The sequence below is a fragment of the Neodiprion pinetum genome, chromosome 1 (assembly GCF_021155775.2).
Source record: "Neodiprion pinetum isolate iyNeoPine1 chromosome 1, iyNeoPine1.2, whole genome shotgun sequence".
Taxonomy (NCBI): domain Eukaryota; kingdom Metazoa; phylum Arthropoda; class Insecta; order Hymenoptera; family Diprionidae; genus Neodiprion; species Neodiprion pinetum.
This window is the reverse complement of record NC_060232.1, coordinates 4,054,415-4,073,269: the sequence shown is the minus strand read 5'-3', so window position 1 is coordinate 4,073,269 and position 18,855 is coordinate 4,054,415. Positions and strand designations below refer to the sequence as shown.

The 18,855-nt window shown below is 45.7% G+C and overlaps 2 protein-coding genes across 2 annotated transcripts in view; both read right to left on the bottom strand.

The window, feature by feature from the left end:
* Positions 1–8,685, bottom strand: part of LOC124224724 (glutamate receptor ionotropic, kainate 2) — a 75,342-nt gene extending 66,657 nt beyond the window's left edge. The window contains exon 1 of the mRNA XM_069138202.1: positions 8,639–8,685. The gene's annotated coding sequence lies outside the window, so the exon portion shown is untranslated. The remainder of the gene's footprint in view (positions 1–8,638) is intronic.
* Positions 8,686–15,834: 7,149 nt separating this feature from the next.
* LOC124224728 (uncharacterized) lies at positions 15,835–16,604 on the bottom strand. Its single transcript, XM_046636917.2, has 2 exons — positions 16,287–16,604; positions 15,835–16,217 (listed from the first exon to the last, which is right to left on the bottom strand). Exons 1-2 carry the CDS (start codon positions 16,564–16,566, stop codon positions 16,081–16,083), a joined length of 417 nt encoding a protein of 138 aa, XP_046492873.1. The 5' UTR covers positions 16,567–16,604; the 3' UTR covers positions 15,835–16,080.
* Positions 16,605–18,855: the final 2,251 nt, after the last annotated feature.

Genomic DNA, 18,855 nt, shown 5'->3' with positions numbered 1-18,855 from the left:
ATTCTTGCAGGTTTATTGCAGTTCGCAAAGGCCGGCTCGAGTCGTCTGGATCTTCCCGTAATTTTTTCTTACTCTTACGATAAACTTTTTTACGGTTCCAGGCGTCCCGGTTATCACGTATTTAATAACTTGTATACGACTGGGGACGTTTCGTCCTCGTTCTTCACCTCTTCACAGCCCTCTTTCACCTTCCCGGATTCACAAGATGTCTCGAATTTCTGCTGATGCGGAAGCTCGGCTCTTCTTATCCCCTCCTCCCCCTCCCCCTCCGCCGACCCCGAATTTTGCCACTCGCTTTTTTCCCCGGTCCTTAGAACCTTTGAGGGCTATTGAAGTCGTCCTTATGCAAACGTGAGAATCACTGCTCCGCGCTGCCAAGATCGAGACACGTTATATTGGCACATACTTGTAAAAAAAAAAAAAGAATAAAAAAAAATGTGGAACGAGCATCGAACGACGTAAAATTTATTCAGAATTTGCACAAGAGTTGAAAAGCTGCATACGGTTTATCCCGACGAGAATAAATAAAGTTAAATGGAAATTTCTCGATTCGACAGGAGACTAAAACGTGGTTCTTCTGTTACAAAATTTGTTTTTCAATTCCTTTAACTCATTTCATTTTAATTTCTCCTATTCTCGAGGATAACGAACTAGCCAGCCTGAGGTCCTTTGTGAAAATGATAAAGTCGTTTGAACCTCCTCCAAAGGATGTTCCTTACTGTACTCGCAGTGCTTTTAATTTACCTTAATTGGCCGCTGTGAATATTCTTTTCCCCTCCGGTCTTCATTCCGAGCAGGAAAATTCTGCCGGTATCTGGGTTTATTACAGCAAAGAGAGAGAGAAAAAAAAAACAGAAAAAAGTAAATCGTCAGATAAAGATGAAAGTAAAAGAGCAAACTGAACGGACAGAGAGCAAGAGACAGAGAGAGTGAGATAAAAGCGACGTTCACGCACGAGCAATTTACCTTTTGGTTCGATATGATGCTGCGACGTTGCGGACGTAAATTCAACCCCTATACATCAAGTTGGGGCTATACAACGAACATGCGAGAACTGTAATATAAATTGTAGTGCGATATGAAGCGTATATCAACTGGTAACGCTACATCACGATATTAGCTCCGCGTTATTGTATAATCGTTGCTCTTCTCATGCAGACAACGGCAACATGCATCAGAATTACAATTAATTAATTTATTTCCAGTTGATTGTACCGAGATGTTTGGAAATTCTCGTCGAAGAATCGTTTAATTATTTTCGCAAGATTCCTATAGGTGCGGGTTTCGCGATGAGTAATTACGAATCTCCGATATCCACCGTCGAAGAAAGAAAAAAAATCCAATTTACAAGAGGAATAAGAAAGAGAGAGAGAGAGAGAGAGAGAGAAACGAGGAATCGCTAGGAGCGACTCGCGAATAAAATCATCCCCAGTGACGGGGGAGGTAAAATTATTTAAACGGATCGATGGCCCGGGATGTACGTGGTCAAGGTATAAAATAACGTGCACCACCTGCAGCTTGCAGCAAGTAGGGGGATGACCGAGGCCACAAAGTGCAGCGGAAAGATGGCGACGCGACGATGAGAAAAAGTCGGATAACTCGAAGTTTCGCGCGTGTGTCAGCCGGCATAGCTGGGAGTCAATTTAGCAGGGTTGGCCTGGGAGCAGATAGCGACTTACATATACAAGCCCGCTTTATGCAAAGGGACTTTTTGCGCCCCGGCAGCGGCGGATAAGCCGGGCGTAAGCTTCGCCGTTTATCCGGTCCCCGAAATCTTGAGATTCCCATGCTCGAAGGTCATGCGGGGGTCGAAATTTCCAATCAACCCCTTGATAGGCGGCGACTACAAGCGGCGAGGGAAAAACTTCTCATTCTCCATTCCGACCTTGTCTCGTGCCGCAAATTTCCAGTAACTAGGTGATATCGGGCCAATGCAAATGCGGATTTCTCGCGACTCTCCGCCGTCTTCGGCAGCCACGATTACTCGGGATCAAAGCTCGGCTCAGGGTGTTTAGCCGAGACTCGAACCCTTTGGAGGGCTGGTGAAACCGGAGCTTGCGCCGTGTTCGATCGCGGGAGGGACGAGCTTGAGGAAAGCTCCGAGCGATGGCGACGGCGTCGATTTTCTCCACCCTCCGACTTTCTTCGCCTCGTTTTTCCGCTTCAACTTTCGCGCACGATATTCTCGACGCAAGTCGTACGTTCCCGGGAACCGAACACTCTTTCCAGCTGTGCTTACCACACGTGATGGAATTACGGGCTCTCCCGGTTGATTCTTACGTTTTATTACCTTCCCGGTCCTCTTTCAGTTATGATACACATCACCGGCGAGCTTCCAGTTTCTCCGGACGTTGTAATCATTTTTCCTCCCCCGAGGCCACGCTCGACTCTCTGAGTCATTGGCGAGATCAACCGGCATGCTCCGTTGCATGTCGAGATACGTGGGTCCGAGGAAACGCGGTGACTGGACATCGTAAATTTAAACCACCGAGTGCAGGAACTTTCAGCTGGAGAACCGATTCCTGGTGTTTTGTCTTCCGATCCTGGCAATCAGGCCCCGATTTTTCCATCTCGGTTCAAACGTCTCTCGTGAGAATTCGGCTCCAAAGCTCGCCGCTCGGCATAACTCAAGCCAAATCGAATGTAGAGTTCAGGTGATACACTTTCAATGGACTCGCGTTTGCTGCAGTCCGGTTTAATAGACGTTGCACGGCAAGTCCTCGACCGTTTTATCGAGGAAACTTTTGAGACCCCTGAAATGACACCGGCTCCTAAAACTTTAGACCTCGTTTATTGAGAAGTGCTCTCTCCGCCTCGCGAGTACATTATTGTACAGTTACCATGGTTCTTGTCAGAAATATCCGAGCTTTACGACTGAACATACAGTGTACCGGTCTGCCACGCGAATGAGCTTTATTGACGAGATCGTTGAACCAACTTATCGCGTGACTAAAGCAGTGATAAAAAATAATTGTCAATTCACCGCAATTTAGAGAGCACATTTGAATTTCGCTTCACGGGACCGGATGCGCGGACGTTGCTCGTTCGGTGCGTTATTTTGTACCTTTGTTTCGTAGTTTCATTCGTTAACGGCTTTTACTCCGACCGGTTCGACGGCCATGCGAAGAGCTTGCGCCAATGGTGGGTAGGCTACACACACACCCGCGTACGGCGATGTGTCAATATTGAAAAAACGCAGGGTTCCTCCGCGATATTCGAATCGTCGAAACGACGGAATTGGATTATATCCCTGAACCTGGCGACGCCGCGTCGAAGTAACAAAAGGGAATTAAACCCCCCCGCGTCCGTTTCATCGAAGGCTAACTAATTGCCCCGATTCAAACGTTCTTATCGTTCGCGCGTAACGCGCACCCCAATTTGTCCGGCAGGTTGCGTCCTCGCGTTATTGCGACCGGCCCCGATCGTAAACGCGAATGGCGATGTAGGCGACCGCGTTCGCGTTCCTGATTCTCACACGCGTGACACCGAGTGCCGATAACAGAATTCGACCGAAATGGTCTGCTATCCGATTGCACCGAGCAGGCATCGATTACCCGAGTTTCGTTGGCTCGATGAGGGATCCAACACCGTCGGATAAGGTCGATTGCCAATTGCTTCGCGTTGTTCTCCGCACTAACAAATTGAACGATCGCTAAACAAGTGTCGCAGTTGGTCCACGAATGCACTCCGGAAGCGACGTCGATGTATTCTTTTCAGAATTCTTTTCGCAGCCTGTTGCTTTCAGGCTACAACGTCGGCAGGTGCCAATGGATACGGAATCCCCAGACGACTCGACGGAATGCGCTTGAAAAGTGGCACTGAGAGGATGGAAGAAAAGCTCGATTCTCCCGACGAGGAAACGCGCGGAAATTACGACGTGGAACAGACTCTTTTCGCCGCGGAGAGGAAATGGAAACAGCGTATCCACTGAGGCCGCGATTTGTCTTGCTGCGGAGTAAGGTCTGAACTCCGGAACAAAACATAGACGCGTTGGACTAGTTTTAGGGAAGATTCAGAGGGTGGAATCGTGTCAACGACGCGACGGAATCACGAGCTTTTGAAATCCATTGTGCGATAGTTGCATCCTGCGAGTGGATGACAGTTCGAAATCGTTTCCGACGCTGAAATATGGAAATTTTATAGCGAGCGATGCAATCGCACGCGGCGTGCATATGAAGGGTGGTGAAAAATTATTACCGCTGACGGTACGCTGAGCGTTTCACTTCTGTCATTGCCTCTTAAACTTGACTTAGCTCCGCGTAAAACATGACGATGCCAGCAGGCGAATCACTGCTTATCCCTTTTCTCTGTCCACCGTTCTTCGCGGCAACAATTTTTACTCCGTGTGGATGTTTCGAGGTGATCTTGTATCTCTGGCCCGTTTGCATGCCGGGTCACGTTTCAGACTCGAGTGACTAGAAGCCGGTGTTGTGCGCGCTGGAAGTAAATGGACGCATCTAAATGAAAACAAGATTATATGTGTGCAACCGTCGAAGCAAAAACATTCAGACACACGGCGAATGTTTCGTGATTTGTTACTAACGAAATTATCCGAAAGGATCTCATCGTAGCAACGGCTGCAGAAGAAATTGAAAATCATTAGAAAGAGTGCAAAACGTACGCGTCTACAAAAACATCCCAACTAGCTCGCAAAGGACATTACAAATCATCGCCTCAACAACTCTAGATTGAAAAAGTACAGGTCATTACCATGAAGGAGGAGAAAAAAGTCCATATTCTAATATCTGTATCAATAAAATAAATTGAAAATTGCCGGTACAGTCAAGTATCATCCACTCGGATACATTTGACATATAATCGTTATCCATGAATTATTGTAAGATCACGGTTCAATAGTTCATAACACGATAACTTACTAAATGCCTATTCCAATTCTGACAAATTTTGAATAAAATCGGGATTTAAAAAAAGAAATAAAAAACAAAAAATATCCGTACACGAGAGCCGAGGTCGAGGACAAGGCGACGAGCTTTTCTCGCTAATTGCTAGCGAGCATCGAGAGGTATTATTCCTCAGCGTTCCGCGCGTAGGCGGAGAGAAGAAAATCGACTCTCTGGGGCAGCGTATTGATTGAGAAGTTTGTCGAAGGTCTTGACTCTCTATTCCTTTTTCTCCATTTACTCCACTTTCCCTATTACGAGAAGAGCGTTTTTGTTGGTCTATATATATTTTCCCAACACAGCACGTATATTACGGAGCGTTTTTTATGTCGCGATGAAAAAAGAACGGCTTTGATGAGGGGCTGCTTTCTTCGAAATCGCTCCAAATTATGAATGTATGTGAGGCGAGGATCGGCGTATAGAAAAAGAGAAAAACGAAAAGTATCTCTACGCAATCTTGTCGTATCCACCAATTTATATACGGAACGAAAGTTTGAACTTTTCGTACATGGCATGCGCGGGGTGAAACGCCACCGTTATGTACAACCGGCTTACTCCGAAAGAGGATAAATCCACTCGTGGAAATCCAAGGGCGCGCCAGGAGAAAACATGTCTTCGGCTCTAGCGAAGTGGAAATGAACTTGACCGAACCCAGCGGCGACTCGGAGCGACCCTTCAAGGCCACCGTATCGATGTACCAAAAACCACGAATCCATCGTCCTGCGAGTATCGCTGATTTCCTTTTCTTTGTCCGGTTTTTTTTTCGAGGTCTCTCAATTCACTCACCGGATGAAAGGGCGATTTTTTAGGCTTTTGGATTTCGAAACGGCGATCATACCGCTCAATTTATTTACAATTCACGACGTAGCCACAGGCACGTTTGCGCTTATCCGACCCGGAGTTCAGTGTCAACAACTCGGGAGTTAAGGATCAAAACGCAGTGGTCTCAAACTGGAAGGGTAACTTTACCGATGTCCTTCACGTGTGTTAACTAGCGCAGTTTCACATACAGACGCGTGTCTTACCGTCATGGCAATTAGTTGGATCCAGGCAGGCAGCTTCCACTCTGCATGCTTCGAGATTCAAGCACAGCGCGTTCACCGGGAGATTTAATGAACGAATCACTCTGGGCTGTAGTGAGGTGATAATCAGGACGAATTTTGCGGGAGCTCTGCTTCCCACGCGCGTATCATCGCACAGATCCTGCCTTTTGAACTTCTGCTCCTTGGAATTCCACTTGACGTTCGATTTCCATGGCTTTTCACTTGTTACGCTAAAATTACCCAACGGTAACAACCGACAAGAACTCGCGTGCCTTCCCAAGATATTCAAGGAGGCAAGGTAAACGGGTCTTGTTCAATTTTAGAGAATCCGAATGCTCGCAGTTACTACCTCATTAAATTTGCCCAATTAGCGGAGGATCTTCGTCGCAGCTTGTGGGGAACGTGAATAGCTGATAATAATTATTACTTTTACCTTCCTTCTCGAGTCATCCGATTGTTATGGTAATTTTACAGTAGAAGACAATATGCAGCCCTTTAAGGCGTTCTACGCATTGCGGTGAATCAACTGAGTAGTCGCGAAGGTGAATTATTCAGTACTCGAGTTCAGTAACGTTTTTTCCAGATGAATCATTCGCTTGGAAATATGTATAAAACTATAAGAAACCTGTTTGCAGTTGGAGAGAACCAATTGTTGAATATACATCAACCATGTTTCCAGTTGTTACAGTTCTGCAAAACAGTCCACGTCACGTATCGTTTATGCAATTCTAAGAACTGCAGTATTGCGACTGTATCAGTGCTAATCTAAAGAATTTACCACGTGACCAGTGATTCACTCCTTTGCCTTCCGAGCGCGTACAAAAGAATTGTTCAATGTTGTTACTCTGACGCTTATCGTGAGGTAAAAATACCTTCGTGGTTGGCTTCTGTCTTGCTACGCGTTAGACTTCTAACCGTTCAACTACACCGAGCCATTGGAGTTACGTGCCGATTAACAATTACTCCCAATTGACAAAATTCCCCTTACTTTAGCCCACTGCTATTATCCACTTCGTTCCATCTCTCCTGGATATTCGAACATCTTAGCTTTATTACCTTCCAGACCTACCAGAAGATGAACGATTCTAAGTAACTCCGCCCTTTCGACCTCAGTTGCGAAAATCCGAACTCTTTCAGTAGAAACTGCAGTATACTCCGCAAAGTTTTTCACGTTGTAAATTCACAGTTCTCCTTTAGAAATCTTTAGAGTCTCTCCGAAGTTCGGAGTGAAATAGATTGTAACTTTGAGACAAAAGGAGCTAGTCGAGGAACCGGTATTTTTTGCAATCCTCTGTAATTACCTTCTTTCAAACATTCGACTGACCGTGAACCAGGTTAAGGATTGGATACGTGACTGTGAAATTTTATTCGGGTCGTAGTGGCGACTGCTAATCAAGTGGCCATCATCGAGCCAACCGGTCGAAACAACGGGTCTTTTTTACGCGGTACTCAGACTCAAATTGCGAAAACTGGAGTGTAATGGACCGGATTCGGGGGTCTTATTGACGCAGTCGCTGGGCATGAAAAGGCCCTGATAAATTTAACAGCGACACGGAGGAAGAGGTGAGTCAGTGTGCGCAACGTCCACGTGCCCGGCAATGGGTCGAGCTGGAAGTGGCAGCGAGTTGGCCTGCTATACGTATAATAGCTGACTCCCGCAACTGCGTGTCATTCCCGATCGAGTCACTCGTGAGCATCGCGTCCCTTCCGAAGGAGTCAAGTTTGCTGTTTGCAGACCTAGTGAGAAAGAAGAGAAAAGAAACCAAGCCGAAAATGATCAGCCGACGGACCATCCTGATCGCCCTTTTGGTCATCTTCGTTATCGACGTACGTAGTAAATCAGCCTCTTTCAATAATTGATTCGCCTCATTTTCTGCGGGCGAGTCGGTTTCCCGGTGCAACGTGATTTCGTGAATTATTACGCGGGCGGTGAGAAAATCGGCGGGTTTTCGATAGGTCGAGAGTTCGGGAGGTAAAAAAAACGATCAAGGAACTATGGAGAAAGTAAACGATTTGGATGCTGTTTTTCATCAAGTGCCCGTGTTTCGCTGTCCGGTATTCTATACCCTCGACATTCGTCTTTTTACTGCTTTTCGTTGCGTTCAGGAAAATCGTTCTTGGTCAGATGACGAAAATGAGGATCACAAAGATCAGAGGAAAATGTGCTCGTCGGTCGGATTTGAACAGACGCCGGCTGTTGTCCCGTTGACGCGATTATTGCCACGATAGAACGATTTATAAACTTTAGAGTGACGGTGAAGTTAATGAACCGTGGAGTTTAAACGTAACGATAAGTAATTGGACGTACTGAAAGAAACGGCGCATTGGTTCCGACGGTCGGGATTGGCTGTTTTTCATAACTTGTTGACCGTGCCATAGCAATTGACGCGATTAACCGCGGCGTTTATAGGAGCTGGATAAAAAATCGACCATATACGCGGTCTGGCGACTCGTGTATTGCCCTGGCTTATTTTTCATCGTTGAAAAAAAAAAAAAAATTACCCCAGCCCCGAGAACCGTTGGAAAAACACATTATCCTTAATCCGGCCAACAGAATGTGGTCGAAGGAAGTTATCCAATCCATCAAATTATCGATCGTTAGGGCGTTCTTATATTGTGGACTACATATACCGCAGGAGATGATATTTGGATAGATAGCGAGGTAGATTCTAACTCTTGATCTATTATAGTTACTCATTTTTGCTGTTTTTGTTCAGATGATCCAAGCCGGAGTTATCGATGACATTAAAGACGTCATTCACTACGATGACATCAAGGATTACACCAAGAACGCTGCGCACAAAACCGGCGAGGCAGCATCGAAAGCCTTCACGAGCGTGAAAAAGTTCTTCACTCAAGACGAATCCAGCATTTCCGAAGTTCCGACGACCCTGAAGCCTTCATCCTAACCACCGCAAAACGCCGATAATTATTATTCAGTTTTATTACTAATTATGTGAATCAATGTACTGATTACAATTCGACAAAATCTGGAGTAATGAGAGTTTTTCAATTGGCAACAACCGAGGCGTATATCTAGACACTGCGGATGTTTTTGATTCGATTTCCTAGGCGTAACTTTAAAGAACACCAGAACGCACGTTTACACTACTCATACGTAACCAATTTCGTTTGTATGACATGATCGAACATTTTTGGTGTTAAAATGACATTTTTATTACAGACGAGAGAAGAGCTTGTCCATTAGCGTTTTTTCAGATTCGTATTCTGTGCCTGCTCAAGTGTTCTTATTGCGTTTCCATCTCAATTCCACATCTGAGTTAGTACCGAGTGACACTGCGCATTACGATTACGTAACCACTTTCTACCCCGTCAACTCCAAATCGAATATTATATAATGTAAGACGTGGAACGCGTCGTGTTAATGAATCGATCGAAAGTTGGCAACTCTCTCATCGTCAGGGTGGAGTGAGTGTGACAGGCGTGTCAGCCCGTCGTGTCTTCTGACATTCGACAACTTCTACTATGTACCATTCGAATGGCTGATCGGAAAACGTTTCCGAGGTATAAACGAAACCGCGGGATCATATAATATACTGTCTCGCAAATGGAAAGAGGCATGAATCATCCTTCCGGCGAAGTCGCCGAGGTAAACTTTTCATGAGCTACCTACATATTTTCCCACTGTCAGAAATATTCGTCAATCCCTGAAGACGTGCCGATACGTCACAAAATCCTCAACAACCCGCGATGTTTCAAGGGTTGCAAACTAGATGTAGCAAAAATTGAGAGAAGCGTTGGGTCCATTTCTCATACAGGCTTCTCAGCGTAACTGATGTACCGATTGAATTTCAAAAAAGGTTCAGCAAAGTGCGGAGTAAAAGTAACCCTAAGCGATACATTGATGATCATTTGATGAAAGAAAAAAGCTGCAGTGAACCAAGCATCGAAGCGCCCTGTTCGTCGCCTTGAATCATCACCGTCGAACGATTCGAAGTCCTGAAACTAGTCGATACTCGAGCCGTTATCGTCCGTTATGAAACCACTTTTTTCACTCCTCCGTTTATACATCGACGCGACGGTACGATACGGTGAAAATTTGAGCAACGCAGCTGTGCCCCGAGGTGTAAACTGCGTCGGAGATTCGCTCTAGCAAGTCATGCGATGGTTAGACCTACGTATCCAGGCACAGCCAGGTGTGTTGCGTACGCGAAGAACACTGCCTGAATGCTCAAACGTTTGCACAACACACGTAAGCTGGGAGCCTGAGGCGTGTTGGCCTTCGGCTGGCCAGGTGAGATCGAGAGAACACGTCAAGTGGCATTGTGAACGATCGTGTTAAAGGTTCTACGATGCTTTTTACGGTGTCCTTGTCACCGTTGGCGTCATCAGGCGGTAAGTATAACGGAAATTCGATGTGCAAAGAGCAGATATCGAATTGCGATAGAGCGTCGCCTCGGCTGTGAGCCACGGTAAATTGTAACACATCGAGTTATCTCCACCACAGTTGGTCTGCTTGTAATAAAATACCTTCTAATCCAGAGTGAAAATTTTAGATTATTACTTTCCAATAGACGTTCGAGGCTGAAGGTGAAGCTGCGTTTCGAAACGAGTCTCACCCATTTTTTATCACCTTACCAAAAATCATAACTTTTCAAGATACGTGATGCGCATCGTTTTGCGATCGTCTGATCATTGTGTTATCGATGCTGCGCAGAAAAAGTTCACTGACCGTCACTGCTGCACAATACTCGTTTAGCGTATCGAATTTGTTATTGACACGGAGACGGGTTCGAGATATACTGGAGGTCGTTTACTTTTCGCCTGCTTCTTTGCCGTGTTTCGACTGTTACGTAACTTCCATATCGAGTCCAGCTGTGCTTCCGGGTGCTTTGAACAACTCTCGCGGGATCCGAATTTCGTGCGTAATTTTGGAGCCAGGTAGTCCGCGTTGAGTCCTAACTAAACAGAGCGAGTTCGTCAGTCCATAGTGACAATATAAGGTGGAACCGTAGTATCTTATCGTTAATGTCTCTGATTTTCGTGCCTACTATGCAGTGATAAATCTGCCGTATTAATTTTTGCTATTTACCGACAGGCTGGGAATATAATTAAAGAAAGGAAAGAATTAATGGTAGCTCTCCAAGATTAAAACGTGAGTTTCCCAATCAATTTTTGGCGTATATCACTATCCAGAGATGGGAATTTGCCGATTAAACTGAACGCAGCGATCTCGTTTCAGATAAATTGAGCCACCAATCTGCGTGGCGGCGCGTGTAGATGATCACATTTGTCAATATTTCTCAGGCCTCGACGACGCCCGCTTTTTGCTTTATAACCAAGGTGTATCAGACAGCGCGAGGAGATACGTTTTCACATGTTATATACACTTTGACGGTGCGTGTTTTTTGCCCCGTTTTATTACACTTGGTTTTTTGTTTTGATAGATGTTAGATCACGCCTAAAGGCAAAGTATTTCTGTTTGATTTGACCAGGTGACTTCTTCGCGTCTCACTCTCTTGGTTCATAAAGTAACAGTTCCAGTTGCGTAGCGTGATTTGAAAGGTTTGGATCCATGCGTAAAAAAGCAAGTGGTTCAACAATCCGAATGACCGAATTTCGCGGCTGTCTTTGGCAGCCTCTATCTTTTGCACCTATTACAGTCACGCAACGCGTAAAGCTCGAGATTGGCTATTTTCGCAATATCTACATACGTATGCATCCAGAGAACACTTTTCGTGATTTGCTATTTCACCGTAATATGACATTATAATAATTGCCGGTAAATACCGGTTGGTCAAGATTTGGAAAGCCGTCTAACTTTTCGTTGTTTACGTTCTCTTCGACATATTTTAAATACATTGTAATTTCTCGCCGGAAACGACGTTCCAAATTCAACAGTTTTTATGCTCCGCAACAACTTCAATATACCGAATGTATTTCTAGAATTTACGAAACCCGATTCTCCTCCTCGCCATGAGACTGAGCTTCATCGCTTCGCCTTGTTCGTTTAGCGCTAACTGGCTAGATGAGGTGAACTATCACTCGACCCTGTCGTGTTCAGCTTTTATACTCAGGCCTCGACGATGACGGATCACCGATCAACCTTCAACCTCGGTGAACGTCTCGCCGTAAGGTCCCGTCATAAGAGAATAAGCTGCGGCTGCGCGGGATTAGAAAAAGCTTAGAAAAATGCGTACGAGTTCAAAGTCACTGTCACACTCTCTTTCTATTTCTCGCTGCGCAAAAAGATCAGGCAAAAATTCTTTTGCCTCTGTCGTAATTGGCTAGCAGTCGCGGTTTAAAGCTGAGCGTATAGAAAATTTTACGGAACGCAAACACGCTGAAGGACATGGAATTTGTTGAACTGAATTTTATAACACGCCGCGTCCTTTCGGTCCGATCGCAGTAACGAAATTCAGCTCGCAATTCGAGTGGACATTAGCATCCAACGGTCGGACTCTCGAACACAAAGGGTTCGCAAAAACCTCCTTCTCTCTCTTTCCCTTTGTGTTTGGCTCGGAAAATTTGCGAATTAACTTCACCGCGGCGGAGGGAAATAATTAACGGAAAAATCTTCACCTCGCTGATAAAACAATTGAAGCTCGATTTGACACCGGGTTATTTGACATCGTTCGGTGATAATGGCACCCTTGAAATTCACTGGGATATTGTTTTTTTTTTTAACACCAAGTATTGGATAAGCCCCATCACTTTATTTGCGTAACAGAAATGAGCGCTTTATCGCCGTAAATAATGAATTCCCGATTCAGAGTAAAGCGCGCGTTCACCTGCACCGCGTATTTCGAATTTCATAAATTGTTCAAGCGGGCTTGTGAACGTTATTATTATCACATATTCCATCGTCCAGTGCAGGAGAATAAAGTTCAACCCGGCATTGTCACGGGCTCGTATTATGCGGTGGTTAAAAATACCTGAAATACTGAATGGGTAAAATATCGCAAATATAATAATAACCACAACTCCATCTGGCGGAATTCCATGTCTACCATTGTCACCTTTTAAACCAACAATTTTTACACCTGCTCAACCGTTACATCAATGGCTACAATTGTCACGCTTCTAACTGCACTGCATTTATTGATTTATCGGCACACCGGGTGCGATACTGGTAGTGATTTCTTACCCGTCAGCAGACAGTCGTCACTCGCTGTTGAAGCACGAAATAAATTAGATGAAACAAAAAGATTTTCCACTCCTTTCACCTCCGATCCTGAATATCTACACTTTTTGCAACTCTCTCCTCCAGAAGCGTCCGCGAATTTTCCTCGCACTTTTACTCGCGGTACACCCTGTACGCATTCTTGCATGTGACATATTCTCTGGCCGCCTATAAACGAGGTTCAAATGTCATATTTTCTAGTACCGTTACCGTTAACCTGTTTCTTGAACGAGCAATAACGTCGCCTCCTTGCCTCACGAATAAGTGCGGACAGCAGCGCTTTGTTTCTCTTGTAATCATTGCTGTGCGTGTGTATGTGTGTGTGTGTGTGTGTATGTGTGTGTGTGTGTGAAAGAGAGAGAGAGAGAGATTTTCAGTTACTCGCTTCAGTTTGTAACTCATTCTGTATTGACCACAAGTCTGCGGTTTAATCCTCGTTTTCACGTCACATTTTATCCGCGAAAATCGAATGAATATTAAACAAGAATATGGCTCATAGTATTTTCTGAAGCTCTCTTTGGACTTGGGATTATTGAGCTTCAAAATGTATAAAAAAGTGGGTCGCGAATTTCACACAGATTCTCTCCAATTTGCAAGAGTGATTAATGTTTTGTAATAAAATTATGGTACACGTTGATATTTTTATTTAATTTATGTTTTCTTTTTCATTGATATGCAAACAAATGAAACATAGAGCATCGCGGTTACGCTGTTCCGATTTTCGTGATACCGAAGCATGTTCCGCCTGCTGAATACCGCTCCAATTAAATCCAAATATAGTTTCAAGTTTCCACGCTAACGCGCTCTCCGCACCCACTCCGTGATTCTCTTGTACCGTTAATGCGAAATAGTTACGCATGGCCGATGCGAAATACATATGCAGGTATATATAATGTATTAACATCGGTGCCGACTCAAGGTCCTGTTAATTTGTCAAATTTGTGACTTTCTCGTGGCTTTTTATTCGCGTTTAACGATACACGAAGCGTCTGGAATTTCGCCTGTTTCAACGAATTTGAAATTGCAATCGATCTTCCTTCCGAGTCGATCAATGTGATTTTGAATCTCGATTTGTTTTTGCATTGTTTAAACGCACAACAAAGCCTCAAAGAACTTACGACGGGAATAAAATAAAAGGCATTAAGGAAACTGACGGAGCGGTTCTCTGAGTCCTGAAAAAGTTTTTCACTGTCCAGTCACGTTTTTATTTTAAATCGGTTATACCGGGAGAAGAGATGAGCGGGTACTTTTGGCAAAGATTTTAAGGATAAGATCCGGACTTTCGTGGTATTTAACATTACGAGTAAAATATGTTATTGCGAAGCTCTCAAAAGTCGGGGTTTCATTTTTGTCTCTTTTTTCTTATATCAAGGAGGCTGGTCGAAACTTTGCCCGACTTTTCGCCTTCCAAGTTCCCTGGCAAGTCGAACGGCTGAATGAAATATCAGCCCAGCTAATCTTCATCGGTAAGTGAAATATTTCTGAAAGAAGAAAAAAGAATTTTTGCGCGCGGACAGAAATTTTTAATTATAACTGTGCAATTGGTTGCGCGGCGTCTTGAAAGGACATTGGCAAGCAAAGCGAAGCCGAGGATTAATCATTGTCTGCAGCAAACTTTATCCGCGTTATTACGCCATCCCGTTCTTCTAATTTTGGAAATTTGATACCCGAGAACCGGCCGCTGAAAGTGGAGCTTGGGGTGGTAAAAAATTGCGGGTATTATTCATTTGCTCGAAATTAATATCGCGCTTTTTATACCCCGGTTGATATCCTCATCCTCATCCTTTTCCCGATTCTTCTCTCCTTCTTTCTCGGCACACACGAAGCTCGTCCTGAGAACGTCGACGATGCCATGGTGGGAGGCGGTTGACGCGTAACGTAATTTCGGCGCAATCAATAACATCAATCTTATCTTTGTTCGAGCCCCGACAAAGGTGTACGAGAATCGAGGTTTCATCGGCTTTAGATCGGATCGTAATTCACGGCCGAGTCAAAAAGGAATAAGGTCGAGGTCCGTTCATCGTTCGGACAAAGCTTCCCGACCTCGGTGGAAAGCTCAAACGGAGTTTTCATCTATCGTACCGTTGTTTCGTACATAACGTTTCCCTTTTCTCTCCAATGTCCGGCCACAATCGCAATCAATCCTCCTTTGTCGGCTCGTCAAACGCAGGTAGGCAGTCTCATTCCGCTAAGTAATCGCTCGCGTTACTTGAAAAATACTCGCGGAGAATCGGAGGGAAAACATCAAACGATTCTGTTCTTGGGATTTCACGCGTCTCGCTGAGTGACGGAACCGCAGAGATAATCGAAAGTAGAAAAATATTCCCGGGATCAGTTGAAGAATCGCTGGACTCGACGGACCAGCGCCTCGCAAAGAGACCGGAAATGTATCGATATCGGGCCCGTCCCGAGACGCCGGAGACTCCGGTCTAGACTAATTGAAGTGCAGTGCCAGCAATTTCCTGAAATTACAGACACCGTCGCCTGGAAAGCGTTCTTCTTGCCTCGCGTCCCGAAGCTCTGCAGCCGGTGGCTTTGAGTCCGCATTGTCTCGCTATCGGCCAGAAAACGAATCGTCGCCGCGTCTCAAAGCGGCTCCAACGAATCATCGATGACCGGCTATCCCGACATTTCGAGGCCTTGCACGTACTCGTCCACGAAGAGCGAGACAAGCGCGCGGATAAGGAATCGGAAGACGTAAACGAATCTCAAGGTCCACGGAGATCAAAGCCCATCCGTCCGATCGTTGCTTTGAAAGTGCGAGTTTATTAAAGAAAGGTGGTAAAAGGGAGATCGGAGACAGAAGAGCTAAGGTTATGTACAAAGAGTTATTACATCGGGTAGGTATATTGTCAAAGGTTCGCTGCAGCTAAGAGGGTAAACATTTGTGTGCGGGGTAGCTGGTGACGGAGATCGTTAGGCGGTCAGCTTGTGAGGTCGGGTCGGTCGCTCGTCGAGGGTTGGAATTCGGTTACTCGGGGGTGATTCCGGTTCACCAATGTCCCGCCCACCCCTGGGCAATACCACCGTGTCCGGCAGGCCCGACGACGATGCTGCCAGATGGTCCTGCGACGACCGCCGGTGCCGAAACTGCGCCGTGAAGTGCGGCCCCTGCGACACCGTGTCCGGCTGTAAAATCGCCCGAAAGGTTAGAGGCCGCAGCCTGGTGGCGGGCGAAACGTGGCTAAATTCACTCACCTCCCCATCCGAGGACCGGCGCTCCCCATCCAGAAACGACTGCGGGACCAGCGACACTTCCGGTCACGACGGCGGGTCCGGCGACGGCACCGGAAACGAGGGCACCGCCGTCAACGGGGCCGGAAAGCCGCGCTGGGCCCACGACTGGCCCCGCCAGTGCTGCTGGCCCTAGGACCGGGCCTCCAAGGGCGACGCCGTGGGCGCTCCAGAGACCGGAAGGAGCGGCTGTGGCCGTGGCCAAAATGGCGAGGAGGGCGGTGATCGCGGCGAAGAAACGCATTCTGGGAGGGTTGGTGCAGAGAATTGCGAAGCAGACGGCTGCCGGTGATCTGTCAACTCCGATTCTGCGTCGCGCTTTTATACGACGAGATTCCGCGGCTGCGGCCGCGACCTCGCGGTTCGGGCGTGGCGCGGAATTGCAAGGCTCGCAGGGTCGCGCACTTTGAACATTCCTGGAGGACGAGGTGCGGTGCGGCCTGCGGGACTGAGGCGTAGGTTTAACAGGCGTCGGTAGCGTCGCGACACCCGGACAACGAGCCGTCTTCGACTCCTGCGGCAACTCGCTGGAATTCACTTGTAACTACGAGGGCTGGGCCGCGCGGAATTAATTCGAAACAGGCTTTGACGGTGGGCCGAAAAACCGCGAACAAGGCGATCTTGAGTATCGCATGAGTGGGTGGCTGCGGACTTAAGCGTATTGCGAGCATTGTCGATTTCTTTGTATATTATATACCGCGATGGAAGGAACGCGACGAACGGCAACGCGGCGCCTTATTCTTAACGAATCGATTTTGTCTGAGACCGTAGCGACAAGGTTTCGTCTTTATCACGAAAATGATGCCAAGATTTGTGAAAAGAATCAGAAATTTTATCAAGTTTATTACACCTTCAATAGCGAGGATAAGGTTACAAGGTTGCTGTATTGATATTTTTTCAATTGACTTATAAAACTCGGTGAATTTGTTCCTTAGAGAAATTCATTACGTGGGATATATTAGAAATTGTGGCCTTCCATCGGTACCAGCGTTGTAAATGCTTTTATGTGTTTTCTTTTCCTTCTAATCATTCAATTTTTGTCGGATCTCTTTCGCATTCCATATGAGTAGAGCTTTCCGACACGACCCAGGTCAATATCGTTCGGCACATCCACCCGTCAATATCGAACCACTTCCAATGGTAGGTAAGCGGAGTATCATTTTATTTTTCGCCCGAAGCACGCTGCAGCCGTATCTCACACATGCGCCCACACACACACACACACACACACCTGCAGGCACGACTGAAAGTGCCAATATGTTTGAAACAGGCAATTTGTCACGTTCGAAGATTCCTATCAAATATACTGTATGATTTTTACCACCGTATATACTGCACGTCGGCGCAGAGTGCAAGTTATATTCGAGCTTGAAATACCTTCCAGGCTTTACTTCGTTTCTCGATTTTTTATTTATTTTTATTTTTTCATTTTGTTCGTTTCTATTCCAGATTATAAGAACCGTACCTTTGAGTTTGAGAAACTTTTATTACTCTTTTCGGGGAATGCACGGATATACAAAGTGCCGGGTTTCTTGAAACGGGGAATAAGTGACGGACGAATGGGGTAGAAATTAATAGCCGATCAGGAGGAAGTGAAATTTTAATTATCGAGGAATTAGCAGCTGCGCCCAGTTAACCCAGGACCTGAGTTATTTATCCCCTTCACTCTTCGAAAACTTTCCTCCTCTCCCCTTTTTTTATGCCGCCTTCCCCTCGCGGCCTTCGTCGTCGAGAAAAAGCGTTGACGAGAAGTTTAACCTGCACCTGGTCAGGTTGGCCTCGCTTGTCTGTGGAGGCAAGACTCCAGCAATCTGCATTAGGATTTGTCTCGGACTAATGCAAGTGACACCGACAGGCGTAAGGTAAGCGTAACAATTATTGACCCTTTTCTTTTCGAAAATTATAAATTGGCGGCACAAATTGCGAATTCTTCGATGACTAAAACCAATTTATAGTAATTTTAGAACTCAGAATCACACGGATACAACCAAAAAAGATCAATAACTGGTACATTTATCTTACCTTCGTCGAGGACCAAAGGTCCGAATGCGCCGTGACAAGCCATGATACGCATCAACGTTCGGTTGTCAATAGCACTGAAAATCATCCTGTCAACATCAAGCATTGCGATGCGCTGAGGTGAAAAGGGGTGAATTTTCTTACTTTGAATCCCGAACGACGGGCAATGTTTGAAACGTCTGCCAAATCTCTTTGGCGACTATACGGATACTCACATTTTCATAGTACCGCCTTTGATACGTGATATGTCAAAGGTCTCCGATATGAATTTTCCCCTCGAGAATTTAGTCGCTGTTCAATCCTCGCATCAAGTACACGAATACGTTCTTCATCCGATAGATAGCTTCAAAACATTTGTATGATCGAAACATCTCGCTTTTACAATTCCATGATGATCGCTTTGGAATTCTTTTGAATTTCCTTGATAATTTTTATTTTACGACTGAAAACATGATCGCTGCGATTTCAGGATTCCGATACTCTTTAAGACGTCGTTGACTCGTACTTTAAACCA